The sequence below is a fragment of the Eretmochelys imbricata genome, chromosome 20, assembly GCF_965152235.1.
Source record: "Eretmochelys imbricata isolate rEreImb1 chromosome 20, rEreImb1.hap1, whole genome shotgun sequence".
Taxonomy (NCBI): Eukaryota; Metazoa; Chordata; order Testudines; family Cheloniidae; genus Eretmochelys; species Eretmochelys imbricata.
The window spans coordinates 20,706,732-20,726,049 of record NC_135591.1 but is presented as its reverse complement, the minus strand read 5'-3'; the positions used below and the strand labels follow the sequence as shown (position 1 = coordinate 20,726,049).

At 65.6% G+C, this 19,318-nt stretch overlaps 1 protein-coding gene across 1 annotated transcript in view; it reads right to left on the bottom strand.

The window, feature by feature from the left end:
• The window catches only part of DNMT1 (DNA methyltransferase 1), a 32,085-nt gene extending 29,030 nt beyond the window's left edge, over positions 1 to 3,055 (bottom strand). Inside the window, exon 1 of the mRNA XM_077838534.1 lies at positions 2,992 to 3,055. Coding sequence (XP_077694660.1) covers positions 2,992 to 3,050 — 59 coding nt within the window. The 5' untranslated portion in view covers positions 3,051 to 3,055. The remainder of the gene's footprint in view (positions 1 to 2,991) is intronic.
• Between the last annotated feature and the right edge of the window lie 16,263 nt (positions 3,056 to 19,318).

Here is a 19,318-nt window from a genome sequence, read left to right as displayed (position 1 = left end):
CACAGGAAGTGCACACACGCCACGTGCTACACACAATCGCCGCCACAGGCCCTGCTACTGCTCGCTGCAGAGGAAAACAGGAGAGTTACGTTCTTCCAGACAGGAGGTCGGGCCCGCAAGCAGCTCGACGCAAAATTAAGAAGGAAACAGATTCCCTCTTCTGCAGCCACCGCTGATGTTAATTGCACATCCCTGGCCTGGTTTGCTAACTAGAATATTGTACCCCAGCCACACACCCTCCATTCTCCAACCAGAGCCGCACACAAGCAGGGGTGGATTGGACAGCAGGATTGGGGCCCCAGAGAGTGACAAAGGGAAGCAGATTTAAGGGGCCTAGGAGAAGCACAGCGGATCTGACCAGCATCAAGAGAAGTCATTTATTTTAATGAACGAGCGTCCAGTCTGACCCCAGATCCAGAGCAGAACACACCCGCCTGGGCAGTTAATATCCTGCACACGGGCAGACCCTCCCAAAGGGGAAAACAGAGTCTCTGATCTCAGGAAGTAACAACCTGCAATTCTAAACCACTCAGCCCCATGCCTACTTGTTTGGTGGGGGTGCAGAGAGGGAGCGGGAGCGTTTTCTGGACTTTCTTTGGTTCCCTCTCCTCTCCCCTAATGGCCTGGGGAAAATAAAAAGAGCTTTATAGGGCCTTGGATACACTAGAGCCAGCAGACTTCTGCCCCGTCAGGCCGAACAGCTAACAGGAAACAGGTTCCTGGCGCCAAGGGGCTGCCCCATATATCAGATCCGCCCCCTGCTGAATCAGGGTCGTGCCAAGACAAAGGCAGTTGCCTAAGGGGTGAGGGTGGTAATAACGAGGAAGGTTAATTGCAGACGGGCAGGAGGGTACATTTCCTTTGGGAGCAGATTGGCCTGGCCAGAGCAGCGGGGAGCCCCAGGCAGCCCAGAGGCGCCGTAATGGAGGGCAGGGCGGTCCTGCCCGGCCCGTGGCACGTTGTTTGCAGAAGGACGGGTGTCCATGGGCAGCTGGAGGATCACCTACCCTGGCCTCCTGCACAGCACAGGCAGCTGCCTGCTGCCCCCCAACCACATGCCCCCCACGTTCTGACCGGATGCTGGGCTCTCCTTCACTTCCTGTCCTAAACAGCTGCGTGTGCGGGGGACGCGGTGCTGGGAAGGAGAAAGACAAAGCATCCTGGTGCCATACAGGGGTGGGGAAAACGGGATGGGGTCTAACCCCCCCTCCCATTTCCTGGATCCACTGTTATAGGCTCTGGGGCTCCCAGCAGGACAGGGGGCCCCGAGCACAGGACAAGGTGCGGGGAGGCAGGGCCAGATAAAATAACTCCTAAGACCCCCTGACGTAGCCCAGGGGGACGTGCCACCCCACGTGATTGGGGACCCCGTTCGGGTGAGACACATGCTTCCCTCCCCGCCTCCGCTCCCCCCTCCCAGGCCGGGGCTCAGCCCCTGGGGGCAAACAGACCCGGCCCCCCAACCCGGGGTCTGTCAGCCGCAGGGGGCAAAGCTCAGCAGGGCTCACCCCATGCACTAGCCCAAGGGATGGCCTAAGTTTGTGGGGACCAGACTCCAATGGGGGAACCCCCAGCCCCCCAATAGCCTCCCCACAGCAACGGTCTGTAGGGGGCCACTGCCCTCTTGAGGGGGGAATCAGACCTCAATGTGGGGGGTCTGTGGGGGAGAACCTGACTAGGGTGGCCGCATGGGCGGGGACCGGAGGAGAGGGGTCTCAGACCGGGGGGGCACTTAGACTGGGGGAGGACCGGACAGGGGGGTGCAGGGGATGTCTCGGACGGGGGGGACTGGACAGGAGCACTGGGGGGGTGTCTAGGACCGGGGGGACCGGACGGGGGTGTCTCGGACCAGATAGGGGGTGCATGGTGGGGTCACGGACCGGGCGGACAGGATGGCGGGTGCGGATGGGGTGTCTCGGACCAGATGTGGGGCCTCGGACCAGACGGGGACTGTATGGGGGTGCAGGGGGCCTTGGACCGGACCGGGGGGGGACCAGCTCAGACCGGGGGTACTGGACCAGGGGTGCAGGGGGCTCGGACCGGACGGGGGGGGACCAGCTCAGACCGGGGGTACTGGACCAGGGGTGCAGGGGGCTCGGACCGGACGGGGGCTTGGACCGGGGGACGAGCGCGGGGGGGGGGTGGCTCAGACCAGACGGGGAGCGCATGGGGGGGTGGCTCGGACTGGACAGGGGCGCAGGGGGTGTGTGTGTGTGTGTCTCGGACCGGACGGAGACCAGTCGGGGGCGCGGGGAGTCTCGGAGCGGGGGGGGGTGCGGGGGTCCCCCATTGGAGTCTGGTCCCCACAGTGTGTGGCTCGGACCGGACAGGGACCGGACGGGGGGCAGCTCGGACCGGACGGGGGGCGCAGACCAGGGTGTGTCGGACCGGACGGGGACCGGACAGGGGACAGCTCGGACCGGACGGGGACGCGGGGGGGTGCCTTGGACCGGACGGGGGGTGCGGACCGGGGGCGCATGGGGGGGGGTTGTGTGTCTCTGACCGGACGGGGACCGGACAGGGGGCAGCTCGGACCGGATAGGGGGCGCACGGGGTGGCGGTGTCTCGGACCGGACAGGGGGCGCACGGGGTGGGGGGGTGTCTCGGACCGGACGGGGACCGGGGGAATGGACGGGGGCGCGCGGGGGGGGTGTCTCAGACCGGACAGGGGCGCGGACCGGGGGACCGGATGGGGGCGCGGAGGGGGGGGTGGCTCGGACCGGGCGCGGACCGGGGGACCGGACGGGGGCGCGGAGGGGGGGGTGGCTCGGACCGGGCGCGGACCGGACGGGGGCGCGGACCGGTGGACCGGACGGGGGCGCGGAGGGGGGGGTGGCTCGGACCGGGCGCGGACCGGGGGACCGGACGGGGGCGCGGAGGGGGGGGGGCGGCTCGGACCGGGCGGGGGGCGCGGACCGGGGGACCTGGCGGGGGCGCGGAGGGGGGGGTGGCTCGGACCGGACGCGGACCGGAGGCGGGGCCGGCACTCACCGCCTGCGCAGCTCGGCGGGCAGCGGGGCGGGGGGCAGCGGGGCGGCCCGGGCCGGCATCGGGGGCGGCGGGCGGGAGCCAGGGGCCGGGAGACGATTTCGCGCGGAAACCAGCCACGGGGGGAGGGAGGGGGGGAGGGGGCGGGACAAACCATCCGGGAGGGGGGCGGGCGGTACCATTTACGGGGGCAGGGACATACCATCCGACCGGGGCTGGGAGGTACCACTTGCGGGGGGGCGGTACCATCTATGGGGGGGTGTGGGACAAACCATGAGGGAGGGGAGCCGGGGTTCGGCAGGCGGGTCCCGGAGACAGAGCGGGTGGGATGTACCATGTTCGCCCAGGGCAGGAGGTGGAAGTGAGTGGCGGGATGTACCATCCTGGAGGTGGGATGGGGGGCACCACAGGAACCCGGATGGCACACGTGCTCCCCGGGGAGGGGGGCAAAGCGAGGGGACGCCCTAATTTCCATAATGGGCGGGGGGCGGGAAGAACGATGCGCGGAAGGGAAGTGTGTGACCCGGGATGTACCATATTGCGGGGAAACGGGACGTACCACACCTGAGAGAGTGGGGGGTACCAAGTGCACTTACGGCAGAGGGGTGACAGTTGGGATGTACCATCCTTTACGGGGGGGAGGGAATGTGCCATGTAAACTGAGGCAGAGGGGGAGCTGGGATATACCATCAAGGGGATAGTAGAGGAAGGCCTTTGGGGTGTACCACGCGGATGGGGGGGTGGTACCACTCTCCCAGGGCCCCAGGCCGTTGCTCGGCAACAGGAGGGTGGGGGTAAATGACACCCAGACCGGCGGCCTGGGGGTGCCGGCGGCCACGGCGTCGGCGGGATCCCGGCTGGCGACACCTCGAGGGGCCTGGCAGGGGCCAGGCGGGTGCCACCTCTGGAACCAGGCTCCTGCCCCCCGGGCCGGGATGGGAGGTGGCGCCCGATCCTGGGCTGCACCATGGCCCTGCCCCTGGGCGTCAGCACCCACCACACCCGCACCCACCGGGACACAGAGTGACGCTCGCACACGCACCGCCAGACACGCACCGCCAGACACGCACCGCCAGACACCCGCACCCACCGGGACACAGAGTGACGCTCGCACACGCACTGCCAGACACGCACCGCCAGACACCCGCACCCACCGGGACACAGAGTGACGCTCGCACACGGACCGCCAGACACGCACCGCCAGACACGCACCGCCAGACACCCGCACCCACCGGGACACAGAGTGACGCTCGCACACGCACCGCCAGACACGCACCGCCAGACACCCGCACCCACCGGGACACAGAGTGACGCTCGCACACGCACCGCCAGACACGCACCGCCAGACACGCACCGCCAGACACCCGCACCCACCGGGACACAGAGTGACGCTCGCACACGCACTGCCAGACACGCACCGCCAGACACCCGCACCCACCGGGACACAGAGTGACGCTCGCACACGGACCGCCAGACACGCACCGCCAGACACGCACCGCCAGACACCCGCACCCACCGGGACACAGAGTGACGCTCGCACACGCACCGCCAGACACGCACCGCCAGACACGCACCGCCAGACACCCGCACCCACCGGGACACAGAGTGACGCTCGCACACGCACCGCCAGACACGCACCGCCAGACACCCGCACCCACCGGGACACAGAGTGACGCTCGCACACGGACACACACACGCACCGCCAGACACGCACCGCCAGACACCCGCACCCACCGGGACACAGAGTGACGCTCGCACACGCACCGCCAGACACGCACCGCCAGACACGCCCACACCGGGACACAGAGTGACGCTCGCACACGGACCGCCAGACACGCACCGCCAGACACGCACCGCCAGACACCCGCACCCACCGGGACACAGAGTGACGCTCGCACACGCACCGCCAGACACGCACCGCCAGACACCCGCACCCACCGGGACACAGAGTGACGCTCGCACACGGACACACACACGCACCGCCAGACACGCACCGCCAGACACCCGCACCCACCGGGACACAGAGTGACGCTCGCACACGCACCGCCAGACACGCACCGCCAGACACGCCCACACCGGGACACAGAGTGACGCTCGCACACGGACCGCCAGACACGCACCGCCAGACACGCACCGCCAGACACCCGCACCCACCGGGACACAGAGTGACGCTCGCACACGGACCGCCAGACACGCACCGCCAGACACGCACCGCCAGACACCCGCGCACACCGGGACACAGAGTGACGCTCGCACACGGACCGCCAGACACGCACCGCCAGACACGCACCGCCAGACACCCGCGCACACCGGGACACAGAGTGACGCTCGCACACGCACCGCCAGACACCCACACCCACCGGGACACAGAGTGACGCTCGCACACGCACCGCCAGACACACGTGCACACCGTGACACAGAGTGACGCTCGCACACGCACCGCCAGACACGCACCCACACCGTGACACAGAGTGATGCTCGCACACGCACCGCCAGACGCACCCACACCGTGACACAGAGTGACGCTCGCACACGGACACACACACGCACCGCCAGACACCCGCACCCACCGGGACACAGAGTGACGCTCGCACACGCACCGCCAGACACGCACCGCCAGACGCACCCACACCGTGACACAGAGTGATGCTCGCACACGCACCGCCAGACACACGCGCCCACCGGGACACAGAGTGACGCTCGCACACGGACACACACACGCACCGCCAGACACCCGCACCCACCGGGACACAGAGTGACGCTCGCACACGCACCACCAGACACGCCCACACCGTGACACAGAGTGACGCTCGCACACGCACCGCCAGACACGCGCCAACACCCGCACCCACCGGGACACAGAGTGACGCTCGCACACGGACCGCCAGACACGCACCGCCAGACACGCACCGCCAGACACCCGCGCACACCGGGACACAGAGTGACGCTCGCACACGCACCGCCAGACACCCGCACCCACCGGGACACAGAGTGACGCTCGCACACGCACCGCCAGACACACGCGCACACCGTGACACAGAGTGACGCTCGCACACGCACCGCCAGACACGCACCCACACCGTGACACAGAGTGATGCTCGCACACGCACCGCCAGACGCACCCACACCGTGACACAGAGTGATGCTCGCACACGCACCGCCAGACGCACCCACACCGTGACACAGAGTGACGCTCGCACACGGACACACACACGCACCGCCAGACACCCGCACCCACCGGGACACAGAGTGACGCTCGCACACGCACCGCCAGACACGCACCGCCAGACGCACCCACACCGTGACACAGAGTGATGCTCGCACACGCACCGCCAGACACACGCGCCCACCGGGACACAGAGTGACGCTCGCACACGGACACACACACGCACCGCCAGACACCCGCACCCACCGGGACACAGAGTGACGCTCGCACACGCACCACCAGACACGCCCACACCGTGACACAGAGTGACGCTCGCACACGCACCGCCAGACACGCGCCAACACCCGCACCCACCGGGACACAGAGTGACGCTCGCACACGCACCGCCAGACACGCGCCCACACCCGCACCCACCGGGACACAGAGTGACGCACGCACACGCACCGCCAGACACGCACCGCCAGACACACGCGCCCACCGTGACACAGAGTGATGCTCGCACACGGACACACACACGCACCGCCAGACACCCGCACCCACCGGGACACAGAGTGACGCTCGCACACGCACCACCAGACACGCCCACACCGTGACACAGAGTGACGCTCGCACACGCACCGCCAGACACGCGCCAACACCCGCACCCACCGGGACACAGAGTGACGCTCGCACACGGACCGCCAGACACGCACCGCCAGACACGCACCGCCAGACACCCGCGCACACCGGGACACAGAGTGACGCTCGCACACGCACCGCCAGACACCCGCACCCACCGGGACACAGAGTGACGCTCGCACACGCACCGCCAGACACACGCGCACACCGTGACACAGAGTGACGCTCGCACACGCACCGCCAGACACGCACCCACACCGTGACACAGAGTGATGCTCGCACACGCACCGCCAGACGCACCCACACCGTGACACAGAGTGATGCTCGCACACGCACCGCCAGACGCACCCACACCGTGACACAGAGTGACGCTCGCACACGGACACACACACGCACCGCCAGACACCCGCACCCACCGGGACACAGAGTGACGCTCGCACACGCACCGCCAGACACACGCGCCCACCGGGACACAGAGTGACGCTCGCACACGGACACACACACGCACCGCCAGACACCCGCACCCACCGGGACACAGAGTGACGCTCGCACACGCACCACCAGACACGCCCACACCGTGACACAGAGTGACGCTCGCACACGCACCGCCAGACACGCGCCAACACCCGCACCCACCGGGACACAGAGTGACGCTCGCACACGCACCGCCAGACACGCGCCCACACCCGCACCCACCGGGACACAGAGTGACGCACGCACACGCACCGCCAGACACGCACCGCCAGACACACGCGCCCACCGTGACACAGAGTGATGCTCGCACACGGACACACACACGCACCGCCAGACACCCGCACCCACCGGGACACAGAGTGATGCTCGCACACGCACCGCCAGACGCACCCACACCGTGACACAGAGTGACGCTCGCACACACACCGCCAGACACACGTGCACACCGTGACACAGAGTGATGCTTGCACACGCACCGCCAGACACACGCGCATACCGTGACACAGAGTGACGCTCGCACACGCACCGCCAGACACGCGCCCACACCCGAACCCACCGTGACACAGAGTGATGCTCGCACACGCACCGCCAGACACACGCGCCCACCGTGACACAGAGTGACGCTCGCACACGCACCGCCAGACGCACCCACACAGTGACACAGAGTGACGCTCGCACACACACCGCCAGACACACGCGCACACCGTGACACAGAGTGACGCTCGCACACACACCGCCAGACACACGCGCACACCGTGACACAGAGTGACGCTCGCACACGCACCGCCAGCCGCACCCACACCGTGACACAGAGTGATGCTCGCACACGCACCGCCAGACGCACCCACACCGTGACACAGAGTGATGCTCGCACACGCACCGCCAGACACACGCACACACCGTGACACAGAGTGATGCTCGCACACGCACCGCCAGACACACGCGCACACCGTGACACAGAGTGATGCTCGCACACGCACCGCCAGACACACGCGCACACCGTGACACAGAGTGACGCTCGTACACGGACACACACACGCACCGCCAGACACCCGCACCCACCGGGACACAGAGTGACGCTCGCACACGCACCGCCAGACACGCCCACACCGTGACACAGAGTGACGCTCGCACACGCACCGCCAGACACGCGCCCACACCCGCACCCACCGGGACACAGAGTGACGCTCGCACACGCACCGCCAGACACGCACCGCCAGACACACGCGCACACCGTGACACAGAGTGATGCTCGCACACGGACACACACACGCACCGCCAGACACCCGCACCCACCGGGACACAGAGTGATGCTCGCACACGCACCGCCAGACGCACCCACACCGTGACACAGAGTGACGCTCGCACACACACCGCCAGACACACGTGCACACCGTGACACAGAGTGACGCTCGCACACGCACCGCCAGACACACGCACACACCGTGACACAGAGTGACGCTCGCACACGCACCGCCAGACACACGCGCACACCGTGACACAGAGTGACGCTCGCACACGCACCGCCAGACACGCGCCCACACCCGAACCCACCGTGACACAGAGTGACGCTCGCACACGCACCGCCAGACACACGCGCCCACCGTGACACAGAGTGACGCTCGCACACGCACCGCCAGACACGCACCGCCAGACACACGCGCACACCGTGACACAGAGTGATGCTCGCACACGGACACACACACGCACCGCCAGACACCCGCACCCACCGGGACACAGAGTGATGCTCGCACACGCACCGCCAGACACACGTGCACACCGTGACACAGAGTGACGCTCGCACACGCACCGCCAGACACACGCGCATACCGTGACACAGAGTGACACTCGCACACGCACCGCCAGACACGCGCCCACACCCGAACCCACCGTGACACAGAGTGACGCTCGCACACGCACCGCCAGACACACGCGCCCACCGTGACACAGAGTGACGCTCGCACACGCACCGCCAGACGCACCCACACCGTGACACAGAGTGACGCTCGCACACGCACCGCCAGACACACGTGCAGACCGTGACACAGAGTGACACTCACACACGGACGCAGACACGCACTGTGAAACACACACACACACGTGCACACAGAGTGACACACATGGACGCACCCACGCACCGCCAGACACGCGCACACACGTCCACGCACTGTGACACAGAGTGACGCTCGCACACGCACCGCCAGACACGCACCCACACCGTGACACAGAGTGACAGTCGCACACGCACCGCCAGACACACGTGCAGACCGTGACACATTGTGATGCTCGCACACGCACCGCCAGACACGCGCACACACGTCCACACACTGTGACACAGAGTGACACTCACACACGGACGCACCCACGCACCGCCAGACACGCGTGCAGACCGTGACACAGAGTGACACTCACACACGGACGCACCCACGCACCGCCAGACACACGTGCAGACCGTGACACAGAGTGACACTCACACACGGACACACCCACGCACCGCCAGACACGCCCACACATACAAATCCCTTAGATAGACTCGTGGTCGCCCACACTCACTCCCACAAGCTGCGAACTGATGGCAGGTTTCTGGGGCCGGGGTGGAATTCCCCGAACCCTGGGGCTGGGGCTGAGCCCTCGGTGTCCCCCAGCACAAGCTCCATCACAGGACACACAAGCCGCGGGTGCCAAATCCCAGGCGTGCCCCTAGGCGGGCAAAGCCAGCAGCCGGGCTGCTTTCTCCGGCCGCAGGCCCAGCAGGGGCCAATTGTATCCAGCACATCCTCCCCGTTCCCCCCCAGGCAGTGCCCGCCAAGGGCAGGAGCCAGCTGCAGACACAAGCCCCCAGCCCCGGCCCGCCCCTCGGAGCTAGGGCAGAGGCCGGCTCTGGTGGCAGGGCAGAGGCATTCCTGGGACACCTGCTGTGTTTAGACCAGGGAGCACCCTGACGGACGCATCGCGCAGCGGGGAGGCGAGCGTCACGACCTGGGCCGGCTGCAGGGAAAACGAAGGGCTCAGTCGGCTTCCTTCTGAGGCCTAAGCTGGGCCGGACGTGATGCCTAGGCCTCCTGCCGTCAGGAGGGCTATGGGGCCCTGCCCAGGACGGAGGTCACCCTCAGGGCACTAGCTTGGCACAAGAACCATGTTACGGGGGCACAACCCTCCCAGGGTTACCTGGCATGGCCCCTGCTCGTAGCAACACTCAGGCCCCTTCAGGCTACTCCAGCCATGTAACAGGGGCCTCAGCATGGCCAAACCACCCCGTAAGGGTCCCCCTGCATGGCCGGTGTGGAGCTGGCAGAAAGGGCCTGCTCCCAGCCCCTGGTGTAGGGGCTGAATGAGGGGCATGGCCCGAGCCCACTGTTCTGTGGCCATTCTCTGCCTCCCAAGGGCCACGGGGGCAGAGCGTGTGTTAGAGCAGCCCTGCAGCTGCTCTAACTAACACTAAGGCAGGGCCTCACAGCCCCCGCAGCCCTGCCCGAAGCCCAGGAATGGGGTAGCTGAGGGTCAGGCCAGATGTATTTGAACATTTTTCTTTTCCTGTCCGCACAGGCAAAGATAACAGCCCCCGGCTCCAACGCAGCCACATTTCGCAGCCATGGTTACACGTGGCTCTCTCTGGACAAAGCCCTAGAGGCCAGTTCCTGGGGCGCAGACCCACGGCCCTGCTCAGTCCTTTCCGGAGGGGGTCTGATGTCCCAGGAGGGACTGGTGGCAGGTGTCACCCCAGCACAACTGACTAAGAGGGGACCCATGAGCCCCAGATCAGATCCATAAGGTGCAGCGGGTGGGGGCAGGAGGTGCTGGGTGGGGGTGTTGTGACCACAGAGTCCTGGGCTAGGATGGCGGAGGCTGGTGTGGAGCTGGGGAGAGGCTGAGGGCTGTACGAAGTGCCCCAGGAGCAGAGCAGGATGCTGAGAGCGGGGATCTGCCTCTTCACAGCGAGAGCATTTCTGGGCTTGAACCTGGGGTGAAGGAAAGGCCCTGGCTCCGCTACGCAGGGGCTGTGCCACCGGGAGCTGCCACCAGGCCAGGTTTCCCCAGGAGCGTCCCTTTGTTGAGGAATCTGCCCGGGTGCTCAATGCACACAGCGGGCTGGACAATTTTATGGCCCCAGGACCATCCTTGATGTCCTGTTTCTTTTGCGCCTCAGAGGTGGCAGCCCTGCACCTCAGCCATGGTGGAGGCGGGGAACCAGAGAGACCTGACCTGGACCCGTCTGGAGCTGGGAAAGACCCCAAGCTACCTGAACCCCGGGACGGGCTGTAGGACTGGAAGCCCGGAGAAACGGAGGCCTAGACCCTCCTTCCTCTTCTTCTCCTTCTTCTTCGTGTGGCGGACGTAGCGGGGAGCAGCAGCTAACCTTGCCCTGGGGTGGCGCAGCCAGGGACCCGCGTCTGGAGCCGCGGAGAGAAGCGCTGGGACGCCTCCTGCGTATTTGTGAACCCGGCGCTGAGTCACTCTGTGCTCCGCGGCCACAGCCGCACACTGGGGAGTCTCCGATGTTCTCTCCGTGCAGCAAGCGTCCGCATCCGGCACGGCTCGTGTGGCTGTGGTTCAGGGCCGAGATTAGTGGGAGATGGAACCCGGGGATCCTCTGCGTGGGGCCTTTCACGAGGGGTTGATTTGCAACGGCTTGTGAACGCCACTTGGCTTTCCCAGCATCCGCCGGGTGGAAGGTGAAACGCCTGTGTCCGAAAGGGCTCCCGCGGCTCCTGGCGGTGGCGAGGGCTGTTGTGATGGTCCCGGCGGAGGGGGAGACATTCGTTGTCCACGATCCTCCGCAATTCCCGAAGGCTGGGGGCATCGCGGCGAACAGATGGAGGGGGGCGACGTGCGATGCCACTAGGGAGAGCAAGTAACGTCCCCCCCCCCGACAAACCTGCCCGGGGGGGGCATGGGCCTGGGGTGTATGAGGGGGTGGGCGCATCCTTGTGCCAGCAGGAGGTTTGCACGAGGGACGGGCCCTGGTGCCGTGCTCCCTGGCATGCACCAGGTGGCGCCCTGCGTTCACTAGCGCCTGAGTCCCGGCGGCTAAGGGCTCGCGCCCCATCCCCGTCCTTAGAGCCCCAGATGCGAGCGCCCTGCAGGGACCGTGCCGGGGCCGCCCTGGGGGCTGTGGCTCCACCTTGCCGTCAGCGGCTGCTCGGGGGGGGTCTCTGGGGCTCAAGTGTTCATCCTTCTCGAGGGGAGAGCCACGCGCATGCCGACACCGGGCGCTCCAAATGCGGGACTGTCCGGGCCCATCGAGCCCCGCGTCCCATCGCTGGCAGGGGCAGCACCGGCTGCTTCCGAGGCAGGGGCGTGAAGCCCTGCAGGAGGCAGCCAAGGGGTAACCTGCCTCTTGGAGAGGTTCCCTCCTGACCCCGGATAGCTAGAGGCTGGGTCACGCCCTGGAGCATGCCTGGGCCTCTGGGAGACGCCTTCGAACCAAGCTCCTGCTTTGGTTTTTTTGCTCAAGAGTCAAGGTTTTGCCCAAGCATCTCCAGGCAAAATGTCACCCCCTCCCCCACTGCAGCACGGTGCGCTCTTCAGTGGCCGTGCTCCACCCCAGAAGTGGCCAGGTCTCAGTGCAGGGCCCTTCTTCGGCCAGCCGCCCTCCTCTGCCCCACAAACCGCCCCGTTGACGTCAGGGGGTTATTACTGACCAGAGCCCAGGCTGGCCGCAGACACGGCCCGTTGCGCTTTGAGGGGAGCAGCTCTTCTCCCTCATCGTAGTGCTCGCTCTGCCCCCGGAGTCCAGGGAGCGAGTGATCTTAGCCCAGCGAGCTCAAAGGGCCACGCTCCGCTCTCGGAAGGGTTAATCAAAGAGGCCTCGCTGTCTTACCACATGGCCAGTCGCTTGCCGGGGACTCCACAGGGTGCGGCTGGCCCTGGCGTGACATGGCTGCACTACGGAGGGGAGTGGGTCTAGCTGTGGGCAGGGTTCCTGGCCTAGCAGACAGCGGGGAGCAGCAGACGGGAACAATCTGGATCTGACACTGTCCCGTGTGACGTTCTCAAGGAGCAGTTCTCAACAGGGCCCTGTCAAACAGGGGGATGTATCCAGCGGGGGCCTGCACGGGTCAGTCCTGGGTCTGGGACTATCCAATATGTTCATTAACGACGTGGATCGCGGAGTGCAGAGCACGCTTAGAAATGGGCGGATGACACCCGGGTGGGAGGGGCTGGGAGCACTCGGGAGGCAGGTTTGGGATTCAAAACGACCGTGACAAACTGGAGAATTGGTCTGAGATCAACAAGCTGAAATTCAATAAAGACCAGTGCAGAGTCCTGCACGTGGGAAGGGTGTGACGTTATTGACATGAACTGGGACCGTGTAGATCATTGTTGCAACCAAGGTCCTGTAGTTGCACCAAATCTTGTGCAAAGGAGGTCCCGGGCGGGGTCTATGAAGCGGTGGTGAGTTGCTGGGTATGAGGATGCTGTCTGTGTGGGTGTGTCGTTTGGGTAGGTGACGTTATGGCTGTTGGCTCTGGCCTTGTATCTCAATGTGTTGTGATTCTAACACACGCTGGAGAGCGCCCAGAGGAGAGCGGCCGGACTGAGCGAAGGTTCGGCCAACCCGCGTGCGAGGAACGTTACAAACCCCGGGCCTGTTCAGTCCGGAGAGGAGAAGCCTGGGGGGGCCCTGAGAACTGGCCTCACACGCGCAGGGCTGGGGCAGGGAGAGGGGCTGTTCTCCAGGGCCACTGGGGCAGGACAAGGAGTCCGGGGCTCCGTCTGCAGCCGGGGAGGGTTCGTTAGAGATCCGGGGAAACGATCCAATGCTCAGGGTGGTGACGCTGTGGGCCAGGCTCCCCGGGGCGGTTGTGGGATCCCCGTCACCAGTGGGTTTAAGAGCAGGTGGCCAAATGCCTGGCAAGGGCTGGGCTAGGTGTAACTTGGCCCTGCCTCAGCGCTGGGGGCTGGGCTAGCAGCCTTCCCAAGGGCGCTGCCTGCCCAACTTTCCACAGCCAGCCTCGTGACCCTGGCATCACACACACACCACTCGTGTCTGCAGCTGCTCGCAAGGGCCATGAGTAATTTCCAGTCAGAATCTGCATGTGGGCGCGAGGGATGGAATGACTGGGGAGCTGGGGGAGGATCCGAAAAGGCAGCAGTGGGAGGCAGTAAGTCAAGGGGTGCGTCAGAGCAGCAGGATTTCAGAACAATCCCACAGGCCAGCGTCCACACCAGGGACAACGACTTCTCCCGAGCTGGCCAGGGCGCAGGGAGCATCACTCCTTCCCCGCGGTTTGTCTATGCTGCAATGCGTGTACACATGCTGTAAGCCCACGGCGGATTGCACAAAGGGGGTATGAAGTGTGATGGTGGGGGGACCTGGTCATTGTCTGCTCCCCAGGGCCGAGTGTAAGTTAGAGCAGCCCCAAGGCTGCTCTGACACCAGGCCCCGGTGTGGTGTCAGGACACAGGGAGCACAAAGGTGGTTCAGAGCCACCTCCTCCCAGGGTGACTCAGCCCCAGGTCTGTCACACTCTGGAGCTGGATCTGGGATGAATTTGACCCTGTGGGTTCCGATTTGGAGCAAGAGGTCTCATTAGAGCAACCTTTCCCACAGGAGTCCCAGAACTTCCTGCTTCCCTGGGGTGCCGGGCCCAAGCCCCAAGAATAGCCTTTCTCAGGCTATTCTGGGAGCTCCGTGCCTTGTCCTGGCCGGATCCAGGAACGCAGAGGAAGAGAGTGAGAAGCCAGAACCCAGGGTTTGCAAACCCCCTCCTCCATGCCCTGGTTCTCGTTCCCTGCCCATGGTCCCATCTGCTCTTCCAACAGCTGGTCCCTTCCCCAGCCCCCGCCATCACAGCTTGGCCTTCCATTCAGCTGCTTCTCTCCCATTAGCTCAAAAAGCCAGGCTCAAGTAAGGAAAGCAGCCAGGACCGTCTGCCCGGTGGCCTCCCGGGGAGTCTGGCCTGCAGATTCGAGATCTGTGTTTCCAAGTTCCTGGCGCTTTGGGGTGACTCCTTTTCCAAGCTCCCAACCCACTTCGCCCTCACAGGGCCTGATTTCCACGCCCTTCCGAGACCCGGGCACCACCAGCTGCGTACCCCAAACCCGCCCTGCGCTCTGGGGGGAGGTTCACGACATTGACCAGGCGCAGGAGATGAGTGGCAAGAGCTGGAATGCGGAGTGGTTTTTAATTTCCTGGAGCTGTGTGCTGACTGCAGCAGGGGTGGGGGGGTGGGGTGACGGCTGTTTAAATTAAGACACTGGGGGGGAGGGGTGCATTGCGAAGGCCTCCCGCTATTAAACGAGTCCAGACTCCAGCCAGCTGCACTTTGACAGAGCAAGAGGCCCCGACCACTTCCCTCTCCGGCCCAGCAGGAGCTGGCAGGGGTGTGGGCGGGAGGAATTGCTTTGCACTCCTTCTGGGGACCCTCCCGGATGTGGTTGCGGGGTGTGGGGATGAAGGCTGTTCTGCTGGGCCCATGCACCCTGCAGCCCTGATTTCAGGGGCCGGGAGAGAGCCCTGCCCCACGGGCTGGAGGATCAAACTGGGCAGGAATAACGACGCCTGCCTGGCTGTCCCCGAACTGCGCTTTCTGCACGTCCCGGGGGAGGGAAGGGGGCTCACGAAGGGGCCAGAGGGCCAGATGTGCAAAGGGGAGCAGGTGCCTGAAGATGCAGCTAGGCGCCTGGTGGGGTTTACAAAGAACTTAGGTGAGTTAGGCACCTGCATTGAGGCCCTGGGACGGGGGGCGGGGGGTTGCTCTGCAGTGTGAGGTGCAGAAAAACCTGAGTAAAGGTGGCCCCGAGAGAACTAGAGACCGAAAATCAAGGAACCCCTCAGGTCCTCTGCTAACCCTGGCCTGAAAGCGTCCTTGTCTGTTCTCCCTGTCAGAACCCAGCAGCAGCGAGGGAGGATGATGGAAGTTCAGTGTATGCCCTGCCCCGCAGCCAGAGCTGGAATGCAGCCCTCACAGCCATGACCGTGAGCCCCTGCTCTGGGGGCTGGACAGACAGGGCAGTGAAGGAGACGCTCCGTGTCCCGGGCAGACACCAGGCTGTTCCCTCTTTTAGTGGAACGAGCCCAGTTTGTGTTTGACTCGGGGTTGAATAAAACAAAAAATCCAAATCACCCGGCAGCCCCGGGCAAGGACAGGGAAGGGCCAAGAGCCGGACCGGCGGTGAGGCTCCAGGTCTGGTGTAAATGGGTCGAGGAGAGTTCAGACCAGCAGATCCTCTGGCCTGCAGCTTAAAAGCTTTATTAACTGTTCATAGCAGGTTTTAAAAAGAGAATTCTTTAACCGCTGGAGTCAAACCCAAACCCCACGCGGCAGACTGCCCCGGGCCCACGCGTCGACTCATAGCGGGAGCACAGGCCCTCCAGCGAGTTTCACTGTCTGTCTCGCCAGGCGCTGGCTCCCCGGGTGGCCCTGCCGCGGCCCAGCTGTGAGATGTGAGGCACTGCACAGGCCCAGAAAAGAGGGACCCAGATCAGTCAGCCATGCAGAAAACAGGAAATGTACCACGCTGCAGGCTCCTGCCACAGCGTGGGGACCGCGCTGTCACCTCCTCTCTGGCTGAGCCGTTTGCTGTCGCTGGGGCGAGTGAGCGTGTGGGAACTGAACCCCGGGGAAATGGGGCCCAGGGCAGAGCCCCCCAGGGAGGGGCCATTTTAGAACAGCTCCCAGCTGCCGAAGTGCCCAGCTCCTGCCGTGACACGGACCCCAGGTTTTCGCAGCCCCTGGGCCATGGTGCTTTGCTGAACCCTTGTGAGCTCAGGGACACTTGGGCCAGAGCCAGGATTTCAGCTCCCCAAGGGCGAGGAGCCGGGGGAAGCGTGTTCTGCGTGTTATTAATGCCCCCGGCAGGGATCGCTCCCCGCCCTCCGCCCACGCTGATCAGGATCACCGCAATATCCCCAGCACAGACAGGAAGGATGCTGGCTCAGTAGCATCGGCGGGTTGCACTCCGTGTGACCAAGGCACTCAGCGTGCTTCCCTCTTGCTGCAGGGGACGCCCCCCCCCGAGGGGGTCCGCGTCCTGCCACCCCCCAGAGGGAAACGCTCGCGGGGCCAGGGTCTCCGCTGCTGTGAGTCAGCACCAGGCTGCGCTGGCAGGGGCTGACCCCACCCGCTGGAACAGCCCTTTCCCGCCCGGAGGCATGGGCTAGTGGGGAGGGCCCTGGGGTGGAGTCAGGACACCTGGTTCTCTAGTCGGAGCTCTGCCACGGCCCTGTCCCTCTCTGCACCCTGTCTTCATTCACACTGCACCCTTTCTTTCCCCTGCACCCTTTCTTCATTCACACTGGGAGGTCTTTGGAACAGGGAGCATCTCGCCCTGTGTGTTGGGCAGCGCCCGACCCCGCGGGGGCCTGGCCACGGGTGGGGTCTGCACAGCGCCCGCCATGACGTGGCCCTGATCTCACCCTCGGGCTGCTTTCACACAATGACAAAACCCTCTGGCCTTTCCCTGACGGCGGCTGGCACACGCTTGGCTCTAACCGAGGAGGGGAACCAGCCTTTTGCCAGCAGGGTTCAGCTGCTGACCAGACTGAGGAGGGTGGCCGGGGCTAACGGGCCACATTTGCCGGCAGAAGCGGCCTCGGGTGCTGGGCACGCTGGCAACGCTGCCCCAGCGGCTCGAACGCCCACGCGGGGGCGGCGTCCCCGGCCGTCCCCAGGCTGGAGCAGGCAGGGCCCAGGCAGGTCTGGAGCCAGACCCGCCCGGGCCCCCCACCGAAGGCCGGCAGCTGCCGGGGACCCTGCCAGGGGAAGCAGGGCCCTGCCTGCGGTTATTTAAAGTTCAGCGTGAGGACGCTGAGAGCAGCCGAGACCCCAACCCCACTGAAAGCCATTCCCAGGGCCACGGGCAGGGCCAGCGGCTCCTCGCAGGGCTCCAGGCAGTGCTGTCCCCCAGCCCCGGGAAAGCAGGCAGATGGAGCAAGGACGCACGTCCGCAGCTTCCCTGAGCCTCTGCTTTTCCCCTGGCTCTGCACCACCCCCAAGGGCCACCCCCAGCCAGGCTGGCACCTGCCTGCCTGCCTGCCCCCCACCCCCAAGGGCCAGCCCCAAGCCAGGCTGTCACCCCCCTACCTGCCCCCCCCCCCGCTACCTGGCAAGGTCCAACTGTCCTGCTGCCTGGGGCTGGAGCCGCCAATGCTCACCCAGAACCGGAGACCGGCTGGTGGGGGGGGGGGGGTTTCCACTTGTTTCTGTCACTCAGCACATGGGGCCCTGGGCCACGCCATGGCTGGGGAACGAGTCTGGGAGGAAACGAAAGCAGCAGGAGAAGTCGCAGCTCCAGCCCCAGAGCCCCCCAGCCCCTGCAGACCCAGCTGACAGCAAAGACCCTCTGCCCTGGGGGCCCGGCTCCCTGCTACCCGGCCCCGTCTGGTGCACAGCACCCATGGAAATGCCCCCCCACCAGTGCCTGGCACACCCCTGGCCAAGGGCTCTAGCTGCAGCCGCTAACCCTTGTGCGAAGCCAGGGTGTGAACCACAGCCAGTGGCCTGGCCGGGGACAAGCTGCACCCGGCTGTGAACTGCTGGCACCAGGCCCCTGATGGCTCCAACTGACCCCCCACCCCGCCACGGGCTGCGAGGGCCCTGGGCTTCGGTGGGGAGCAGAGTCCTGAGGGCAAGGGGGCGCAGCCTGGCTGCGAGCAGAGGGAACGCCAGACCCCCTTGCCAGGGCAGCATTAGGAGTGGGGGCGAGGGCGGGGGTTAGAGACGCCCTGAGCAGGGTGACACCCCCCACCCCAGTGCCGGAGGAACCCACCAGCCCTGGGGGCTCTAATGCAGCCGACACACCAGGGCCGGGTAAAGCCCTGCAGATACCTTCCCTCGGTCCCAGGGGCCCAGCTCCTGTCACTGACAGCAAAGACCCTCGGTCCCGGGGCCCCGGCCCCATCTCCCATACACCCCTCTCCCCCAGACAGGGTGCCAGCATCTCGCACCCTGGGCCAAATCCATCCCGGGGCTGCCAGCAACAGGGGCCGGAGACCCCCGTTCCCCAGAGAGATGCTTGCAAGTGAGGCCAGGAGGCTTGAGGGGATGATTCTTTGCGCCACGCTAGGGGTGTCCGGGGATCTGAGCCGCTGGCTTTCCCCCCACCCAGTCCTGCGAGCCCCCGTTC